Here is a 21,614-nt window from a genome sequence, read left to right on the forward strand (position 1 = left end):
CTTGGTCAGTCAATACACAGACGATTAAAGCTGCTTCAGGATGATGCTAGACTTGTCATCTGATGATATCCCATATGTGTTTGATTGGGAGACATATCTGGAGATCAAGCAAGCCAAGGGAATATGTCGACACTCTGTAGAGTGTATTGAATCACAACAGCGGTATGTGGGCAAGTGATACTCTGTTGGTAAACATCCCCCCTCCCCTCCCCTCCCCGGAATACCATTCACACGTGGTAGCATATCAGGTTGAATCACGAGACTGACATACCAATTTGCAGTCAGGGTACATGGGATAACCATGACAGGGCTCCTGCTGTCATACCAAATTGCACTCTAGACCAGGCCCTCAGCTGTCCTCCTCCTAACAAAAACACTGCCATCACTGTCACTGAGGGCAAAACCAGTTTTATTCACAGAATACAACACATCTCCACTCTGCCCTCCAAGGAGCTCTCACCTGACAACACTGAAGTCGCCAATGGTGGTGGTTTGAGGTCAGTGGAATGCACACTAACGGAAGTCTGGCTTGGACCTGTCTGTAACCAATTTGTAACAGCTCTTTGGTCACTGTATCAACTGCTCATATTGCTGCTGCAGATACTGTATGATGTGCCAGAGCCATACGCCAAACACAACGGTCTTCCCCTTGGTAGTTTCACGTGGCTGTCCAGAGCTGGTTTTCTTGTGACCGTACATTCTGCCAGCAAGCATGTATAATGACTGTATTCCTGCCAAGTTTTCTTGCAACATCACAAAAGGAACATCCAGCATTTTGTAGCTCTATTACACATCATTCAAACTCAGTGAGTTGCTGATAATGGTGTCTTTGTCACCTTGGTCAACTCACCACGCCCAATCTTAAAGGTACATTATGTGATAAAAAGTATCTGGACACCTGGCTAAAAATGACTTACAAGTTTGTGGCACCCTCCATCAGTAATTCTGGAATTCAGTATGGTGTTGGCAACCCATAGCCTTGATGACAGCTTCCACTCTCAAAGGCATACATTCAATCAGGTGCTGGAAGGTTTCCTGGGGAATAGCAGCCCATTCTTCATGGAGCGTTGAACTAAAGGAGAGATATCGATGTCAGTCAGTGAGGCCTGGCATGAGATCGGCATTCCAAAAAAACCCAAAGGTGTTCTATAGGATTCAAGTCAGCACTCTGTGCAAGCCAGTCCATTATATGGATGTTATTGTCATGTAATCACTCTGCTACAGGTTATAAACAGGTGCTCGATCGTGTTGAAAGATGCAATTTCAATCCCTAAACTGCTCTTCAACAGTGGGGAGCAAGAAGGTGCTTAAAACATCAATGTAGGCCTGTGCTGTGATAATGCCATGCAAAACAAGGGGTGCAAGGCCACTCCATGAAAAACACGACCATGCCATAACACCACCACCACCTCCAAATTTTACTGTTGGCACTACACATTCTGGCCGATGATGTTCACCGGGCATTTACCACAAAAAACCCTGTCATCAGGCCACCACATTGTGTAGCCTGATTTGTCACTCCACAGAACGTTTTTCCACTTTTCAATAGTCCAATATTTATGCTCCTTACACCATGCGAGGTGTCGTTTGGCATTTACCCGCGTGAAGTGCAGCTGATGAGCAACTGCTCGATCATGAAATCCATGTTTTCTCACCTCCTACCTAACTGTCATAGTACTTACAGTGGATTCTGATTCCTGTGTGATGGTCTGAACAGATGTCTGCGTATTACACATTACGACCCTCTTCAACTGTCAGCAGTCTCTTTCAGTCAACAGATGAGGGTGGCGTGTATGCTTCCGTGCTGTATGTGTTCCTTCACATTTCCAGTTCACTATCATATCAGAAACAGTAGACCTAGGGAGTGTGGAAATCTCATGTAAAGACGTATGACACAAGTCACACCTAATAACCTGATCAAGTTCAAAGTTCATGAGTTCCGTGGAGTGCCCCATTCTGCTCTCTCACAATGTCGAATGACTACTGAGGTCGCTGATGTGGAGCACCTGGCAGTAGGTGGCAGCACAATGCACCTAATATGAAAGATACTTTTGACCACACAGTGTAACTGATGCTCATGACTATTATAGTGTGTATTTAGAACAAATATGATTTGCATCCTCATGGTGTTGCTACCAGCACCAGTTGTATGGGACAGTTGCAAAATCTGAAAAGATGTCATCTTTCAGATGTAGAATACCTCAACTTTCATTTATCTTGTAGGACTCCTTCTTGGTATTGCAACTTTTTTTCCATCACTGTAGTTTTGCATGCAATTAACAGGATTGGAAACTTTTAATTTGGGATGTACAACTGTATGGGGAAATGATTAAGCGGTCAAATTTATTGGAAGTGGCCTCCATTATGGACTTCACATAATTGAATACAATGTAGCATCTCCTTAAACACATGTTGTTATGTTTGTAGATGAATTATAGCAATAAGTCATTCAGTTTCATTCTGCAGTTCGAGGATAACATGAGTGTGAGCTTTGTAAGCAGTGTTGATAAGGTACTCCCCCAAGAAAGAGTCAGGTGCATATAAATTAGCAGACTTTGGAGGCAACAGTTCCTTTGCAACCACTCACCCATGAAAACACTGATCTAAAAGAAATCTGATAAATTTTGGGTATATGATAAATCGCACAAATCTAAGGGCTGTCAATTCAACTAAATACCTAGGAATTACAATCATAAGCAACTTAAATTGGAAAGGCTGCATAGATAATATTGTGGGGAAGGCGAAACAAAGAGTGCACTTTGTTGGCAGAACACTTAGAAGATGTGACAAACCCACTAAAGAGACAGCCTACATTACACTTGTCATTGCTGCGTGGTGTGGGATCCATACCAGGTGGGACTGACGGAGGACATCGAAAAAGTGCAAAGAATGGCAACTGATTTAGTATTATCACGCAATAGGGCTGAGAGCGTCCTGATATGATATGCCAGTTGAGGTGGCAGTCACTGAAACAAAGGCAGTTTTCTTTGTGGTGAGATCTATTTACAAAATTTCAATCACCAACTTCCTCTTGTGAATGCAAAAATATTTTGTTAACACCCACCTACGCTCAGAGAAATGATCATCATAACAAAATAATAGAAATCAGAGCTCGAACAGAAAGATTTGTGTGTTCCTTTTTCCCACACACCATTAAAGATTGGAATGGAAGAGAAGTAGTACTAAAATGGCTCAATGGACCCTCTGCCTGGCACTTAAGTGTGAATTGCAGAGTAACTATGTAGATGGAGATGTAGGAAAGTCACTCTGTTCTTGGCTCCATGGGCCATAGTATTGTCCTCTTGAAACCATACTGTTACCTTATTCAGGTACAGTGTTTACAAACTGTTACACCTTTTGTGCTTAGGACTCAATGTTCGGTACACTATGAAAGAATACGATGAAGATTCGCAAACTGACATTGCACACCAAACACTCACTCACTGTGCCTGCAGAAGGGACTTTCAGAGCTTATGTTAATTTTCTGTAACTCAAATGCATGAAATTTGTGTATTTACATATCCATCAATGTGGAATCATGCCTAGTCGGACCAAAGCCAACAACTGTACCATTCCTCCCCACCCATTGTTACAATCACACCCAGGGGGATGACAATTCAAATCTGCATCTGGCCAACCAAAATTTGGTTTTCTGTGATTTCCTCAAAAATGCAACAAGCAAACACCAGGATGGTTCCTTCAACGACTGATTGCCTTCCCCACCCATGACATCATCCGAGCTCGTGCTCCATCTTTAATGACCCTGATGTCGATGGGCTGTTAAATCCAATCTTTGTTCCCACCTTTCATGTTGTTACAAATGACTTGAATCACTGACAGCCAGTTACACATTTTTCGTTGTATTCTGTAACCAATTTGTGAATAGCATGAATTCCATAAGGATGTGTCTTTAAACACTTGCACAGTTCTGTAAGGGCACCACCAATGGAGAGACTAGGCAGATTCAGTATGCATTTCACCATCGTTTTGGGGCTCAAAGAATATGCAGCTTTCACATCTGTCAACTTTTCTCATGTTACCAGCTCAGCCTCTTATTGGTGGACTTGTTTGGGAGGGAAGAGTCTCAGTATTAGTCACACACCTAATGTAACAGGTGAGAATTAACACTCTTTTCTGTAATATGGAATTTATTTCTTCCTTAAAAAAAAAAGGACCATACTTGCAACAAAAAGTAAACATATTTCACTGAAAAAATACGGCAACCAGCCACTTTTTAATGCGTTTTTTTATTTATGCCAATATGCATTTTGGGTTTGCACCCATCTTCAGCTGGCAAATTACATGGATCTTCATTTACTACAGTAGTACAATCTCGACAGCAGTTTGGATGCTGCAGCAAGCCTGTGCAAAGCAACGACTCCAGTCAGTTACTTCAATTTCGCGAGTTTAAAGTCACACACTATCAGCTGTGACTTTAAACTCGCGAAATTGAAATAACTGATTGGAGTCGTTGCTTTGCACAGGCTTGCTGCAGCATCCAAGCTGCTGTCGAGATTGTACTACTGTAGTAAATGAAGACCCATGTAATTTGCCAGCTGAAGATGGGTGCAAACCTGAAACGCATATTGGCATAAATAAAAAAACGCATTAAAAAGTGGCTGGTTGCCGTATTTTTTCAGTGAAATATCATTATCCACAGCCACAGAGCTCAACAGTCCAAATAAAATGGACAAATTGTAAAAGTAAACATTTTTCTATAAGTTGCATCCCTTTTTGAATACCTTGTAGTTGTCTGTAAAGGGGCCTCATTGCTGTTTGCTCCTCTTGTGAAATGAGATGCCTTCTGTCACAGTTACATATTCCACGTTGACTAAAGAGGTTATGCATCAAGGAGCGTATTCTAAATTCATTGTACGAGGGTCAGTCAATAATTAAAGAGACTATCTGGTCTGGGGAAAAACTGGTTGTAGGGCTTTAAATTGGAATTACTGGGATGAGCCCTGATCAGCTGATGTATCAACATTGTTTTGTCTATAACCTCAAAAATACTCTTCAAGAGGGCGAGTCAGCTTGAAACATTCACTTTAGTTGAAGAACATTCTGTTATTCATTTTTTACTTGCTGAAGGTGAGAAACCAGTGAATATATACAGTGGAATATCTAAAGTTTATGGTGAAGGTTGTATGAATCACACAAATTTTTACAAGTGGGTAGAGCTGTTCAAAAATGGTTATGACTCAGTGACTGACGAACACCATTCTGGCTGACTAGTTGCAGTTTCAACTTCCTCATTTGAAAGTCGAATTGTTGACACTATTCATACCGAACGCCATGTGACTGTTGAAATAATAGTTGATAAGGTTCAAGTTATAACTGGCACAGTTCGTAACATTACCTGTAACAAGCTGAAGTACCACAAAACATGTGCAAGATGCGTCCCAAATGAGTTGATGTGGCCACACAAGGAAAAAAGGTTGAGAGTGTGCACAGAGCTAAAGGAACATTATGAAAGAAAAAGTGAGCACTTCCTCAACAAAATTTTAACTTGTGATGAAACTTGGGTTTAATATCATGAACCAGAATTTAAAAAATAAAATAAAAAATAAAACAAGATCAAAACATATTAAGATCTGGAGTGCAATAAGTTGCTGAAAGTGCTTATTGTGGGCTACAATCTGGACTACTTCACAGAGATATGTAGTGATATCTTGGATTCTGTGCAAACTTTTTCAGTATAGAAAGGCATTATCATCTCAATGAAAATTAATAATAGTTAACTAGAAGATGTAACATCAGCATTAAAATCATCCAAAAATACTTCCGTAATTACCATAATATGATCAAATTGCCCTTCCCACTACATCTCTCCTCCCCCCCCCCCCCCTACTATCTCCCTCTCTCTCTTCCCCTCCCCTTATAATAACCAAGGCAAGATGTAAGAAAAATCAACACCCCTTCATATGATTCATTGACACAGAAAGAAAGTTTGACAAAGTAAAATGGTGGAAGATATTTGAAATACTCAGACAAGTAGGTATAAGCTATAGAGGAAGACAGGTAATATACAACATGCACAAGATGGAGGAGGGAGAAATAAGAAAGAAAGGCCAAGAATGAAGAGCTTAGGTTAGAGAAAGTGTAAGATAAGGATGTTAGTTTTGCCCCTACACTTCAGCCTTTATCCAAAGAAGCAATGGCAATTATGGAGCTGTTTGTAAGCTTGGAATGGATGCTACAATAAAGTAGACACCTAAATTTGAAGAAGAGATTTCTGAGAATGTAGATTAGAAGCACAGTATTCTATAGAAGTGAACTGTTGTCTGTGGGAAAAACAGAACAGGAGGAAGTAAAAGTATTTGAGATGTGTTGATATAGGAGAATATTGAAAATTAGGTGGAATGACAAGGAAAAAAGCCCAGAGGTGTTCCACAGAATTGGCAGGGAAAGGAATGAGGGGATAAAGAACCAAGTAGAGGAAGGGGCAGGATGACAGAACTTGGGTTAAGACATCATCAGAGAATAACTTGAATGGCACTAGAGGGAGCTGTAGAGGACAAAACTTATGGAGGAAGATGAAAGATTGGACTATATCACAGAGAGGCACAATAAAAAAACTGCCAAAGAAAGCTATTTGCCAAATAGGCCTTCATAATATGCACGCGCTGTCTATTCCAAAGAAGGGCTGTTTGGCCAAAAGCTTTTTTTGACAGTCTTTTCGTTGACTCAGCATATTTGCTACATGATGAGAAGCAACTATCCTTTTGATAATACTGTCATTATTCCATCCTGGATTTTCCATTGTTCAAAACAATTGAAAATGTTGGGTGTAACTGCTAGTCTGGAATGAAGAGGTTGGGGCAGGAAAAGAAGTCATGGAGGTCCACACCAAAGCAATCAGAAGACTGATGATTTAAAAGTAAAAGAATTGACACCTGAATGGCACACTTCAACTTAAACTACTGCCCTTGAATTTTTGCCACACAGTTACTTCCTTGTGATGTAATACTGCAATATGTTAGTGTAATATTTGTTCCTTGTTACGGTGGAAGTTAAGCGCACCACCCAAAGTATGTTTTGAGCGGTACTCCCCTCTCATCATTCTTCCAATCATACCTGTATGCCTGGTATGCCTCTCCACTGAGCTCGCACAGCTGTGTACTATGCCATCAGACATGTGACTGATGGACTGTAAGTGTGTGCACACCGATGGGACAATAGAGCACGCATTATGCTAGAGCTCTCCTTCTGCACAGGTGAAGACACCTCCACCATCCGTGGCTGTGGCGACACCGCCCACGACGCTGGACCGCACGTGGACGACAATGGCGGTGGACCTGGAGGGATCGCAGACGCACCTCCCGGACCGACGCCGGCCTGCCGCGACACCTGCTGTCACCCCCTCCTCCACAGACTCCTCTGTCACAATGAGCACAAGCAAAGTTGCAGTGAGTCATTCACACCACTACATACTGTAGAGTCCAAAAGTGACCAGTTTGGTGGATGTTTGTTCCTTGTTACAGTGGAAGTTAAGCGCACCATCCAAAGTATGTTTTGATCGGTACTCCCCTCTCATCATTCTTCCAATCATACCTGTATACCTGGTATGCCTCTCCACTGAGCTTGCACAGCTGTGTACTATGCCATCAGACATGTATGATATGAATGGTGGTGTATTTTTCATCATGTAAACAAGGTATTCACATTCAGTTGCCACCAACCAATACAGCTAACTGAAATGAATACAGTTGCCAGCCTGAGGTAAGGATAACTTCCAACATGGACATCATCAGGTCTGTTCAGTTGCTCTCTGGTTGTTTTTTTTTTTTTTTTTTTTTTTTTTTTTTTTTCCCCCCCTCAGTATCTGTTCATAGGCTATGCAAGGTACAAGGATACTGACAGTGGAAGGTAGACAAAAATGAACACAGTAAAACTAGTGTAATTTTTAGCCAACATGGAGTGGTTTGATCTCTTCAGTTCTGTTAAACCTGCAGCACACACAGAGTTAACTGTCAACACTGGATCACAGTAACAACACACATTGCCATGAGAACACATTAAAAAAGGAAAAGACTAACCACTAGAAATGGAATGACAATGTAATTCAAATGAGAGGCTCTTCAATTAATCTCTAGCAACAACTTAATATGTTTAGCACTGAATCAAGTTCCTGACTGTACCTTCACTCACATTGTTGTGTAAGGCTTATCTTAGTCTCAGTAACACACTTAGTAATTTCTAGACTCAGGTCTCAGTAAAATAAAACTTTGTATCCTCCAGTATTCTGCTGACAAAATACCTTCACCCCAATCATGAACTGATTACAGTGTGCTTCCTTTGGCAGTTTATTTTAAGTTGTGTTGACTGTGTCAGTCACCTTTTCGGCTGCTCCATGTAGAACTGCCAACCTCTTCCTTCTTCTTGCTTAAGCACTGCCTCTATAATCTGTTGCTCACACTCCGTATTCTCCATGTGCATTCCAACATATCAGTCCAACCTAACACCGACTGCCAGGGCCCCCAACATAGTCCTGTAGCCTGACAGCCAATTTCTATTTTTTTACTCTTTCAAATGGCTATCTTGTAAACAATAAAACAATAATAACAACAAACTCAGTTACACGACTTCCTTCTATCCTGGAGTTGTGGTAGGTCTTCCAGATGAATTTCTTGATTCAGCCAACATCCAGAACCATAACTATTTCTTTTCAAAAGAAAAGTAACACATTGCAAAACAATTAATAGTGTAATTGGAGTTCCCTGATCCACTACAGCTACATAACTACTCCACTACTCCCAGTACCACAAAGCATTGTAATGAACATTACTGTGTCTGTTAACTTTTCTGTGTACCTGAGTGCTTAGGTAAACGTACTTTCCAGCTTATCCAAATTACTGAACAATATGCTGGTCATTCTGGTTCACTGGGGACCATTAACCTTGGAGATGTTCTTCTACTCGTAGGTGAAACACAGTGCTGACCATTCAAGATTTCCTGAACAAACTTCAACCATTCAATTACATTTACTGAGTTCATACACACCACCCAGTCACGGGCTTACTAAATGAACTGTCATACAGTGGCAGGTATTTTACAAAAGAATGCAATTCTTCAGACAGAAAACATTTATGTCAACATAAAAACTATTATGCAAACACATCAACAATTACCCAAGTAATAAGTGTAGCCAGTGTGTCCAGTGATGGAGACGCAGTAGAACACCATCTAACTCCCATTATAGCTCTTTCACTTGTAGCTGATGTGGTGTCTGTGTGTAGCATAGTGCCGATCTCTTGCTCCTCACCCCGCCTCCCTACCGCTTATTCTTCAAAAGGATCTAGACTATTGTCACCAACACACCAATGCAGGCTGTCTTATTGCAGTCTGTGGTGGTGACATCGGGCTCCAAGACGGTGTTGTTCGTCAAGCCGACAGCTGCCCGGCTGCCGACGACACCGCAGACGACGAAAGCAACTCCGACACCGCGGCCCGCGCTGAGACCGAGACCCAGACCCAGACCTACAACCGGGACTGGAGGACTGTTCGATGACTTTGACGACATCGCCGATGAGGATGACGAGGAGGAAGTGGAGACGGGTGAGACGGGTGGCTCACGTGGCAAAGTGGACCTGGGCGTGGCCAGCTCCAACCAGGAGAAGGTCGTGCTCGGCTCATCACCCGCGTCCACCCTCTTTGTCACCCACACACACACTCTCACGGTAAGAATCTGTAGCTACAAGTTTGGAGTTGTAGTGCTTAGGTTCCTACCACCAGATGCATCTCAAGTTCAGAGCCCTTGGCAAGTGTACACCACAAAAAGTAGGATCATTTTTCTACACACTAACTATGGTACTTGGTAGTAAGCATCTTCAAACTCCCTTCATACCATTATCCAGTCACTTTAGTAATGAAAGTTGGAAAATGTATCATTTGAAAACCATGTACTTCTTGGGGTGTAAAAAGAGGAGGCAGTCATTAGGTGTGAGATCAGTGTTCTAAGGTGGGTGTGTAAATTGCTCTCATCCAGTGATCCAAACTTGTCATATCTCCAGGCAGTTTTGGATCTGAGTGTTCCACTGCTCACTCTGTAAAGTGTTAAGAGATACACAGTGTGTCTCAGTGCTGTTAGGATTGTCGAGTATGAAAGATAAAAGCCATGATCACAAAATCACTGTATTTATTCACATTAGTCTTCCCCTGAATCAATACACAGGTGAAATCATTATAAAAGTGTTCTGAAAAAGTCACTGTAGTCCTTTTTTGGAACAGCATTTAGTACAGCAGTTCAGTTTTTTTGGATGTACTTTTTGTGTCATAACAGTGTCCGTTCATTGCCAACTGCAATTTAGTGAACAACCAGAAGTTGGCTGGGACCAAATCCAATGAATGTGGCAGGTGGTCCAGGACTGTGATCTGTCTGCTGGCCAATACTGATGATTTAAGAAGGGAAAAATCAAGATGGGCTGAGGCATGAATTGAAGTTCGCATTAGGGAGGGCGACAGACTAGGGTAATCTGTGCAGCTGTGTTCGCCACAATGCGAGGGTGGTGTAATGTGTAGCACATCTGCCTAGTAAGCAGGACATCTGGGTTTGAGTCCCAGCCTTGGCGCAAATTTTAGTTCATTACTTCAGCTTCTATTCTTTCGAAAAAATGTTACAGACTGCTTTAAAAATGGAGGCCCCAGTTACTTACGCCTCTCAGCCACTAGAATAATGCCGGAATGCAAACAAAGCTTAAGGTCCCCTAACGTCTGGTCCCCAAATGTATGGGACATCCTTTGCTTGTAAATGATAGAGACAACAGAGCTAGGAAGAAGAAATGAGGCTGAGGCTGAGGCTGACAGTGGTTCGATGATGCTCCGCAGGTGACAACTACGGAGACACAGGTGGTGAGCACGGCAGGACGGCCGCCAGTGACGCGCACCGTCGTGCTCACCAAGACGCAGACGTCGACGGTCGTGGACACGGTCACCGAGACCCAAACGCTGCTACGGCCGACCAGTGTCTTCGCCACCATCACCACCACGGTAAGGGACTGCACTGCTTTCACCGACCTTTTGCTAACTGTTCCTCCACATTCACTGTGTCCTTATCAGGGGTCTTGGCTCTGAACTTAATAGCCTATCAGTTGGTGCTGAGGGTACAAACAGGAGTGTTGTATAGAGATGTGGACTTTACAGGTATTCAGTGCACAGTGGGCTGCATTGTTGTTGTTGTGGTTTGATGCACCTCTCCATGCTACTCTATCCTGTGCAAGCTTCTTCATCTCCCAGTACCTACTGCAACCTACAGCCTTCTGAATCTGCTTAGTGTATTCATCTCTTGGTCTCCTTCTACGATTTTTACTCTCCACGCTGCCCTCCAATGCTAAATTTGTGATCCCTTGATGCCTCAGAATGTGTCCTACCTACCAATCCCTTCTTCTTGTCAAGTCGTTGCCACAAACTTCTCTTCTCCCCAATCATATTCAATGCTTCCTCATTAGTTATGTGATCTACTCATCTAATCTTCAGCATTCTTCTGTAGCACCACATTTCGAAAGAGTCTATTCCCTTCTTGTCCAAAATATTTATCGTCCATGTTTCACTTCCATACATGGCTACACTCCATACAAATACTTTCAGAAACGACTTCCTGACACTTAAATCTATACTCGATGTTAACAAATTTCTCTTCTTCAGAAATGCTTTCCTTGCCATTGCCAGTCTACATTTTATATCCTCTCTACTTCGACCATCATCAGTTATTTTGCTTCCCAAATAGCAAAACTCCTTTACCACTTTAAGTGTCTCATTTCCTAATCTAATTCCCTCAGCGTCACCTGACTTAATTTGACTACATTCCATTATCCTCGTTTTGCTTTTGTTGATGTTCATCTTATATCCTCCTTTCAAAACACTGTCCATTCCATTCAACTGCTCTTCCAAGTCCTTTGCTGTCTCTGACAGAATAACAATGTCATCGGCGAACCTCAAAGTTTTTATTTCCTCTCCATGGATTTTAATACCTACTCCAAATTTTTCTTTTGTTTCCTTCACTGCTTGCTCAATATACAGATTGAATAACATCGGGGAGAGGCTACAACCCTGTCTCACTCCCTTCCCAACCACTACTTCCCTTTGATGTCCCTCGACTCTTATAACTGCCATCTGGTTTCTGTACAAATTGTAAATAGCCCTTCGCTCTCTGTATTTTACCACTGCCCCCTTCAGAAACTGAAAGAGAGTATTCCAGTCAACATTGTCAAAAGCTTTCTCTAAGTCTACAAATGCTAGAAACGTAGGTTTGCCTTTCTTTAAACTAGGTTCTAAGATAAGTTGTAAGGTCAGTATTGCCTCACGTGTTTCCATATTTCTGCAGAATCCAAACTGATCTTCCCCGAGGTTGGCTTCTACTAGTTTTTCCATTCATCTGTAAAGAATTCGCGTTAGTATTTTGCAGCCGTGACTTATTAAACTGACAGTTCGGTAATTTTCACATCTGTCAACATCTGCTATCTTTGGGATCGGAATTATTATATTCTTCTTGAAGTCTGAGGGTATTTCTCCTGTCTCATCCATCTTGCTCACCAGATGGTAGAGTTTTGTCAGGACTAGCTCTCCCAAGGCTGTCAGTAGTTCTAATGGAATGTTGTCTACTCCCGGGGCTTTGTTTTGACTCAGTGGGCTGTAATACACAACATTTGTCAATGCAACTATACAGGTCAGGCTCGACATGTGATAAGCTCACCACGCAAAATATTAATCAGTCTCCTTTAAAGTGTGTGCTGGTTGCTTTGGAGTGCTGTAAACAGTACAGAACTGGTAGCAGGTGAGCCTACTGACTCTTTACCAGTGATGTAAGTCATGGCAGTGAAGTGGGGTGTATGAGGTGTGATCAAAAAGTAATGGGAATTTCTGTTTTACCTATGGAATCCTTTTTTATTTATCAACATCAACTTTGCCCTTTTCAAAGTAATCCCCCTAAAATGTAATATGGGGTGTTCAAAAAGTCTCTCTGCAGTGCCGTATGATTGTTAGCCGTGCGTGCCGTATGATTGTTCATGTGGCTGGGTTTTTCAACAAAACAATAAACACACAATGATACTGCAGAGATATTCTGTACCCATCCATAGAAGAACTTGTGTTAAGTGAAATACTGAATAGTTATTTTCAACAAGATGGTGCAACCGCGCATACAGCTCGCGTTTCAATGTCATTGCTTGCTGATGTTTTTGGTAATCACATAATTTCACAGGGACTCTGGCCTCCACAAGCGCTTGACCTAACACCACCTGACTTTTTCTCCTGGGGTGCAGTGAAAGCAGCTGTTTACAAAAACCGTCCAAAATCCATCGATGAATTGAAAACTGCAATATCCACTTTTACTGCATCTGTTACAGAAGAAATGTTACAGCTTGTGTTTGGAAACATTCTTTAGACATAAAAGTTGCTTCAGGTGTACCGCAAGAGAGTGATGGGGTAATTAATTTTCACAATACTTACATATACCACAGTGGATAAAGTCAGAAGCTCGATGAGACTGTCAGCGGACGATGCTGTTGTACGCTGGTTGTTTTAAAAAATTATCACTTCTGACTATATAATATCTGAATTACATTTTTTTAGTATTTGTACTACCAATAAATTTGGCCTCTGGCTATCCTATTGCTAAGAACCACCTCAAATTGTTCTACACAGAATCTCCTAGATACAGGTGATTTTCTCTGTTCGACACTAAATCTCTGTGGTCAGTTACTTATAAATACTTGAAGGTTTTGAGTGATAACAGTAGCTGATCGCTGATGGCACAGTCATACGATACTGGATCTTCTCATCCATTTACACATATGATGCTAAAATTATTTAAATTCAGATTCAGCTGTCAGTCTTATCACCATAAATTTGTCCTCTAATTCATGAGAATGAGAGGACAGATTGGATCACATCTCAACAGGTACTGCTTTCCAGAAATATCATTATAGCAACTTTTCTTCTAGCTTTGACCATATGAGGATGTAGTCTCTTCACGAGTGACAGCCTTACATAGCTATTACGAAATGGAGACAGACTTGAAGGTAATAAGTGTACGGCAATGAGAGTGACAAATGAACCTGAAATTAAATAATTTTAGCACAATACATGTAAATGGATGAGAAGAACCAATATCGTATGACAATGCTCTCAGTGATCAGCTACTGTTATCACTGAGAACCTTCAAGTAGCTATGAGTAACTGATCACAACAATTTAGTGTTGACCAAAGGAAGTCACCTTTCCCAACAGTGGGGTAGCCAGATCCCAAATTTATTGGTAGAAGAGATACTAAGAAAATTTAATTCAGACATCGCATAGTCATATGTGACAATTTTTTAAGACACCCGGTATACAACAGCAACACCCGCTGACAGTCTCACCGAGCTTCCGACTTTATCCACTGGGTTATATGTAAGTATTGTGAAAAGTAATTACCCTATAACACTCTCTTGCAGTGCGCCTGAAGCAACTTTTATGACTGATGATTTCTCCCAGGCACAAAGACGGTCCGATGTTCTGTACACTCGTATTGGGTTAATTAGGAAACAGTACAGAAATACTGATTGTAGAAGAGGATATATGGCAGCTAGAACCAGATCTCCAAATTTGGTATTAGGGCACTTATACGGCCGGCTAAGGGTGGTACTGACAAATAGGTTTATGAAAACTAGGTTCGAGAGTCCCCCCCCCCCCCCCCCCCCCCTCCCTGCAAGCATACTGTATTTACTCGAATATAAGCTACACCTGAAAAATGAGACTCGAATTCAAGGAAAAATAATTTTTCCAAATCCAAGCCGCACCTGGAATTTGAGACTTGAAATTCAAGATGAGAGAAAAGTCTTAGACCGCACTTCCAAATCGAAACAAAGTTGGTTCATTGTAACATGAGACACAATTTAGGTCAAATGGATGAAGATACAGCTACAGTAGTTTGGTTCAAGTCGTAAGCTTAACATTTAAGATTTACAAAGTAGCCATTCCTATGTATCAGATGGCTCCGTCCATATTTATACGGGTACCCTTCCTTTTTCACGTGCTTCGTCTGGTTTGAATTGATTGCTTATTGTACTTTGATCTGATAAGTGCCGTTCTCTTTGTTATAGGTGTTTACGTCACTCTAAGCTGAAACTGCATTATTGTACTGTGTCATACATTGTTTGTCGCCTTCTGATAATGAGTGTTGACGACCTGTAGCCGCTTGCAGCATGGCTCGCTTTTGTGCGCGCTACCGCCACTTACAATAAGAAAAGGAGAGGAATTGTCTCATAAGCGAAACAAAGGCAAGAGAGTGCTATTTGTTGTTACTTACACTGCTGCTTTCTTTCATAATGATCAACAAGAACCAAATAATATACTGTAAATAAAATAGAAAGAAACTTCCACATGGGAAAAATATATTAAAAACAAAGATTCCAAGACTTACCAAACGGGAAAGCGCCGGCAGACAGCCACATGAACAAAACACACAAACACACACACAGAATTACTAGCTTTCGCAACCGATGGTTGCTTCTTCAGGAAGGAGAGGGAAAGACGAAAGTCATTCCAATCCCGGGATTGGAATGACTCCTTACCCTCTCCCTTAAAACCCACATCCTTTCGTCTTTCCCTCTCCTTCCTGAAGAAGCAACCATCGGTTGCGAAAGCTAGTAATTCTGTGTGTGTGTTTGTGTGTTTTGTTCATGTGCTTGTCTGCCGGCGCTTTCCCGCTTGGTAAATAATATACTGTGTATGATATATGATGTTCTGAACGAGAGTTTAGCGAAAAATTTTCCCCATTGGAAAATCTTTGCAGACACCTCTTTAGTACATTACATTCTGCACAGAAATTAATAGTCTTAGATTTAAAAATCTAGTTAGTTACCATGCTCATTTCTGACACTGTATCACTATTCAGCATAAGAATAATATGAATATAAACATGACATGATATGTATATTCTTCCGCATTTGCTGTTGTCTCACTCTAGTTTCGTAGTTTATTAGGCAGACAGGATTTAAATGAGATAGCAGCAAATATGAAAGAATACATGGCATAATGTTTACATTCTTCTACCTTTTCTTTTAATTTATTTACTGATGCACAGGTTTTGGCACCAGTATTTATGTTTGTGCCTGCAAAGCATGCCTGTGTAGCGCTACAAATATTCGATGGCAGAAGTTAGTTGTGGCGGCACCTACCAACAATTTTCAGAACTAACGTTTACTTTGCACTCGATTCTAAGCCGCAGGCGACCCCTTTTTTTTTTTTTTTTTTTTTTTTTTAATTACAAAAACCAGAAATAAGTGCAGCTTAGATTCAAGTAAATATGGTAATTACCCTACAACACTCTCTTGCAGTACACCCGAAGTGACGTTTATGACTGATTATTTCTCCCTGTTAAGAATGGCATACTGGTTTTATTCAGCAGCTCTTCAGTCCAGTTACAAAGACAATCAGATATTCTGTACACTCATATTTGGTTCATTAGGAAACTGTACAGAACAATTGATTGTAGAAGAGGATATACGGCAGCTAGAATCAAATCTCCAAATTTGGTATTAGGGCACTTGTACAGCCAGCTAAGGGTGGTATTGTGAAATAGGTTAATGAAAACTAGGCTTGAGAGCCCCACCGCCAGCATATTGTACGAGAGAAGAGAGTGTGAGAGGTCAAAGCTTACCGAGTGGCCACGTGTTTACCCAGGTGAGTGCTACGCAGCCCTTCCCAGTGGGAGTGTCCACCACCAGTGCTGTCTCCACGGTGACGACACCAGTCACCACCGCGGGCTCACCGCCCCCACCACCAGCGGGGGCCGGCGACCGGCCCGGGGATCGCACGGAGGGCACGGGAGACACCTTCTTCGTGGTGGTGACCGATCCGCACCACAAGCTGCCTCCTCCCAGTGGAGCCCCGCTGCCACCTGGCATCATCGAGTATGAGGTAAGGCTGCCTGCTGTGTAGACACTGTATTGATGTGCCCAGGGCACTTTCCATTCCACAATGTTAAGCATAAGTATAACATAAATTGATGAGCCAAAAGTTTATGAGCAACTGCTTAACAACCTGTTGGTCCATCTATGTAATGCAATACAACAGCGATTCTGGGCAGCAGGAATTAGACGAGTTCTCTGTAGTCTCCTGGAGGTATGTGGCACTAGATGTCTATGCACAGGACACGTAATTGTTGTAAATTACAGTACAACCCTGCTTTTATGTTCCCAGAATCAACATTTTCCCGCTGTTTATGACTTTTTATCAGTTCTGTTAAATTTCCTCCTCTCACAGTCTTAATTTGCACCTGATTTTGCGTCAACATATTTATAATTTTCCCGCGATTTACACATTTAAAAAAATGTTTGTGGACAAAATATGATGCTGGCAATCCAGTAGTGTTTACAGATATTAAGTGGTTAAGTTTCTTGACGCCAGGGCACTCTACTCAGTGTATTTGAACCAGTAATCAAGTAAAAGTTGTAACAATTTGTACCGTATCTCCCACCACTGCCAAGCTCTATGGTGTGGTGGCAGACGGGAGGAACTACGTTTGTTCAAATGAAGATATCGTGACCAATCACAATCATTTCCAAACTGCCTCTACTGCACAAATGCAGTTTTGTGATTGTTGTGATCATCGTGACAGCTTTGTCGAACTATATTTAGCGTTTTTCGGCGTATTGCCACATGGAGCGCTAGTTGACACAGTCATTCACTTTGTGTTGCTCAAATGTTTTTAGTGGAACACAGTGCTGGTTACGTATTGTATTCTTTCGAGAATTTATTCTCATTGTCAAGTGCAGTATTTATGTATGCATTTTTTGTGATGTTACACATGAGAGTGATATATATATATATATATATATATTACCTCCTCTCACAGTCTTAATTTGCACCTGATTTTGCGTCAACATATTTATAATTTTCCCGCGATAGAGAGAGAGAGAGAGAGAGAGAGAGAGAGAGAGAGAGAGAGAGAGAGAGAGAGAGTGTGTGTGTGTGTGTGTGTGTGTGTGTGTGGTGGGGTAACCGATGAGGCACAGTACCTGATAACCTCAAAAAGACTACTCTACTACAGTGCAAGAGATGCATATTCAAACACCATACAAAATACATATTTACACTTGACAACGAGAACAAAAATCCTTGAAATGCGTCATGCTAACCATGAGAAACATATGTAACTAGTCCAGTATTTCATTATTTAAATAATGAATGACATCTGCAGGCTTTCAAAAACATTGATTATGACATGAAATTGAGTCAAACGTTCGTACTTCCCAGTTCCAATTACATCAGCGGGGTTTTTATTAGGTAATAAACCTTCATTAGACAGTAAAAAAGTTGCTGACAAGTCTGTTGATGCCTATTATGTACATAGTATCATACACAAAGTGCAAGAGGGTATCCTACACGCAACTTTTACTGCTTAAAACGTTATTTTCCACATTTTGCATTTTCCTGCGGTTTAAACCACTTTTTGAAGTCACTTGAAAAGGGTAAAAGCAGGGTTTCACTGTAAACGATACTGGCTTGTGGAGACAGAGCTAGTGCCCGACAGCATTCCCTGATCTGTTTGTTTGGATTCAGATTGGGCAATTTTGGTGGCGCAGAACCAACTTTGCCTTCAGGGAAGGTGTCGAACGTAAAGGGATGCATGTGTTCCACAGTAATGATCGTGCAGTCCACACCTGTCACAGTGCCTTTGATTACCACCACAGATGTCATGGAAGCCTAGGTGAATGTCCCCCACCAGTCTACATCTGTGGCACGGTGCACATTTCGAGCAGCTATTAGCTGGATGACAGCATATCTGAACACGACTGTAGATCTGGTTTAATGAGAATCTCGATTGACTCGCCAAAGCTGCACATTTCCACTGGTCTGTGGCCCAGTTTCTATGAACCATTGCCCACTGGTGTTGTAAGTGATGATGTCACTGGGTCGACAGTGGAATACGTAGTGGTCGTCTGCTGCATAGTAGCACGTTTAACAATGTGCACAGAATGGTGTGCGGTGAAACACTTCTGCCAGTGCGAGCATTGCACTCTGTCATCAGGTCTGCAGATAGCCCCCTATTCTGCGTTGCAGAGTGGGCAAGCCTGCAACCTCGTCATTCTGTGATGGAGTGAAGATGTTAGACACCTTGGTGCCTACTGGTAGTTTCACCATCCCTCGACCACTTTCCGTAGATATTCGTGACAGTAGCACACCTACAGTCGACCACCTTTGCCCTTCAGAGATGCTCTTTTTCAAGGTGCTGAGCCATAACAATTTGCCCTTTGTCAAAATCAATTCCGTCAGTATATTTCACATTTTTGTTTTAAACAGTAGTACTGCTGACAACATGACTTGTGCATGTGATATTATTTATATGCATTTGACGATGCTGGTGCTGATTCTCCATTTAACATTTGGTGATGCCACTATGGCTGGAGTACATTAGGACTTTGCTTTTATGGAACAGATCTGATGATGGTCATTAAAGACCAAAACCGGTAATCTGTTAACAAAAAGTTTGTGAGTATAGTTGTAAATTAAAGGAAATTAATTTCATATCATTACTGCAATGATTCTACATTCATCTTTGGCTTTACACCATTACTTGGCTGCAATGCCAAGGGGCAGAATTCATTCTCACGGTGGGCAGTGCTTATCACATTTTGGCTCATCACTGTTAAGTCCCTCAAAATGTTCATGTCAGCACAGTGCAGTGATTCCCAATGTGGCAGTAATTACTCCTGGAGGTAAAATTAAACTTTCTGAGGAGTGGAAATAAAAGGGGTTCTGTTACAATTAATCAACATATAAATTATTTTAAAATAATAATTTCTATGTATAACAACTGGGTGTTGAAACAGAAGTGATTTATTTCACTCTCTTTGCACAACAGCAAAATATGGTAAGAGCGAGCTTCCACAGGTAATCAGAGCCTTGACATTGTAAAAGGGATGTATGACAAGACAGAAAATCTAACAAAGAAGTCATGTTAGAGTCCAAGTACCAAAAAAAGTGTCAGAAACGATTGCATTAGAATGCTGATTGATTGCCAAGTATCCTCATGATGTCTGGGGTTCCTCCCATCTCATGGCCCCTTACACCCTCTCACACTGGTCAGTGCAGTCTTTGGTTGTGATGATTGTAGGCTATCACCCTGACAGAGATAAAGCAGTATCATCACAATGTCAGTAGACTCTAATATTTGTTACATCACCACCATCACAATCAGCTTTTTGATACCCCATACTGGCTGAAGACCTTGTCTAAACTACAATGTGCATTGCAGTCTGCAGCTAAATGCATTCATGCTAGGCTTCCATATTTTCTAGTGTAATTTACTTAGCTTCCAGTGTTCCCCCCCCCCCCCCTCCCCCCAATCATAACCATGTCATCCATTCCAGTCTTTTCCCTGATGCATTAATTTTCCCATTTCTCTTAATAATTTCTATCATGTATCTCTCCACAGGTTGCAACACAACCCTTAGTTTTCAAATTTTTCTTTTGTTAAAGTCCATGTCTCTCTGCCACAAATCAAAAATAAGTCAAGACTTGTAAAACACATTAACTGTAAACCTTCAGTTTCAGACACATTGAAAGCCTTCATTTTAAAAACTTTTTCACTTACTAAGTGCACTCATTGCCACTTTCATTTGTCTGTATATTTCTTTTTCTGTCCATCCATTGGCAGCAGACATCACTAGTCACACATTATAAATGCTGATAGTGACCATTTCTAGCAAATTAAGAAATACTTTCAGACAGAGAAATCCAATCCGAAGCACAATCTCTCAGACTCTGCAAAGGCTACACTGTAATATCAGACTTCGACACTACAGAAACCGACATGCCTACATACCTATTGTACCAACTTTTGAGCTACTGTTTGGTGACTTTCAAGCTGACTTGTGATCACCTTGGGTGATGTACAGCTCCAATGTGTGGATATGGACAGGTGGACAAGGAGGACGAGCAGGGCTCGCGGCAGGACGCAGATGGTGCGAGCGGCAACGTGCTGCTGACGGCCGGTGTGGGCGGTGGCAGCACTTCAACGTCGTCTTGCCGGCCCGAGTGCAGTGCGGCACGCAATGAGGTGTGCCAGAGGGCTGCGGATGGCCGCCCACGCTGCCTCTGCCGGCCCGGGTTCGCCAGGATCTTCCCGGACCGACCCTGCAAGCGTGAGTACCACTGACTGGAGATGGCTAGCACCGAGAGCTTTGAGGAGAACTTTGTGAGATCCAACTGCATTTATTTCAAACTACATTAGTATGAGCTCCCATTAATAACGCGGAATCCCAAATGCACAACTCCTGTGGAAAATCTTACTTCGAGGTCATCGAGTGCCCAGGCTTGGCAAACCGCTTGGCGATTTTTTGTTTGACACAATCTTAACTTTAAAAAACTTTGAGTAATGTTTGTTGATTATTGTGTGGTACAAAAACAAAAGAAATGCAAGTGAAATGCACCAAAATATGTCATTGCATTATTGTTGCCACATTCACATTTGGTGAGAACAGTGCAGTGCCATCTTGAAAAATATGTGCACCTTAACTGTCAGAGCTCCTGCTTGCTACACCCCATTGATATTCAGTAAGACTCTTGACAACTGCCCCCCTTCAGTTGATGCAGCCCTTTTTATTTTGGTGGTTTGTGACTTCATTCTAATGG

The 21,614-nt window shown here is 41.8% G+C and overlaps 1 protein-coding gene across 4 annotated transcripts in view; it reads left to right on the forward strand.

The window, feature by feature from the left end:
- Window positions 1–21,614, forward strand: part of LOC126293200 (uncharacterized) — a 638,519-nt gene that overhangs the window by 578,821 nt on the left and 38,084 nt on the right. For all 4 annotated transcript variants that reach the window (XM_049986324.1, XM_049986325.1, XM_049986326.1 and 1 more), the window contains exons 27-31: window positions 7,215–7,406; window positions 9,342–9,677; window positions 10,825–10,986; window positions 16,659–16,895; window positions 20,902–21,124. In XM_049986324.1, the coding sequence (XP_049842281.1) occupies window positions 7,215–7,406; window positions 9,342–9,677; window positions 10,825–10,986; window positions 16,659–16,895; window positions 20,902–21,124 (1,150 nt within the window). The remainder of the gene's footprint in view (window positions 1–7,214; window positions 7,407–9,341; window positions 9,678–10,824; window positions 10,987–16,658; window positions 16,896–20,901; window positions 21,125–21,614) is intronic.

This window comes from Schistocerca gregaria, chromosome 10 (assembly GCF_023897955.1).
Source record: "Schistocerca gregaria isolate iqSchGreg1 chromosome 10, iqSchGreg1.2, whole genome shotgun sequence".
Taxonomy (NCBI): domain Eukaryota; kingdom Metazoa; phylum Arthropoda; class Insecta; order Orthoptera; family Acrididae; genus Schistocerca; species Schistocerca gregaria.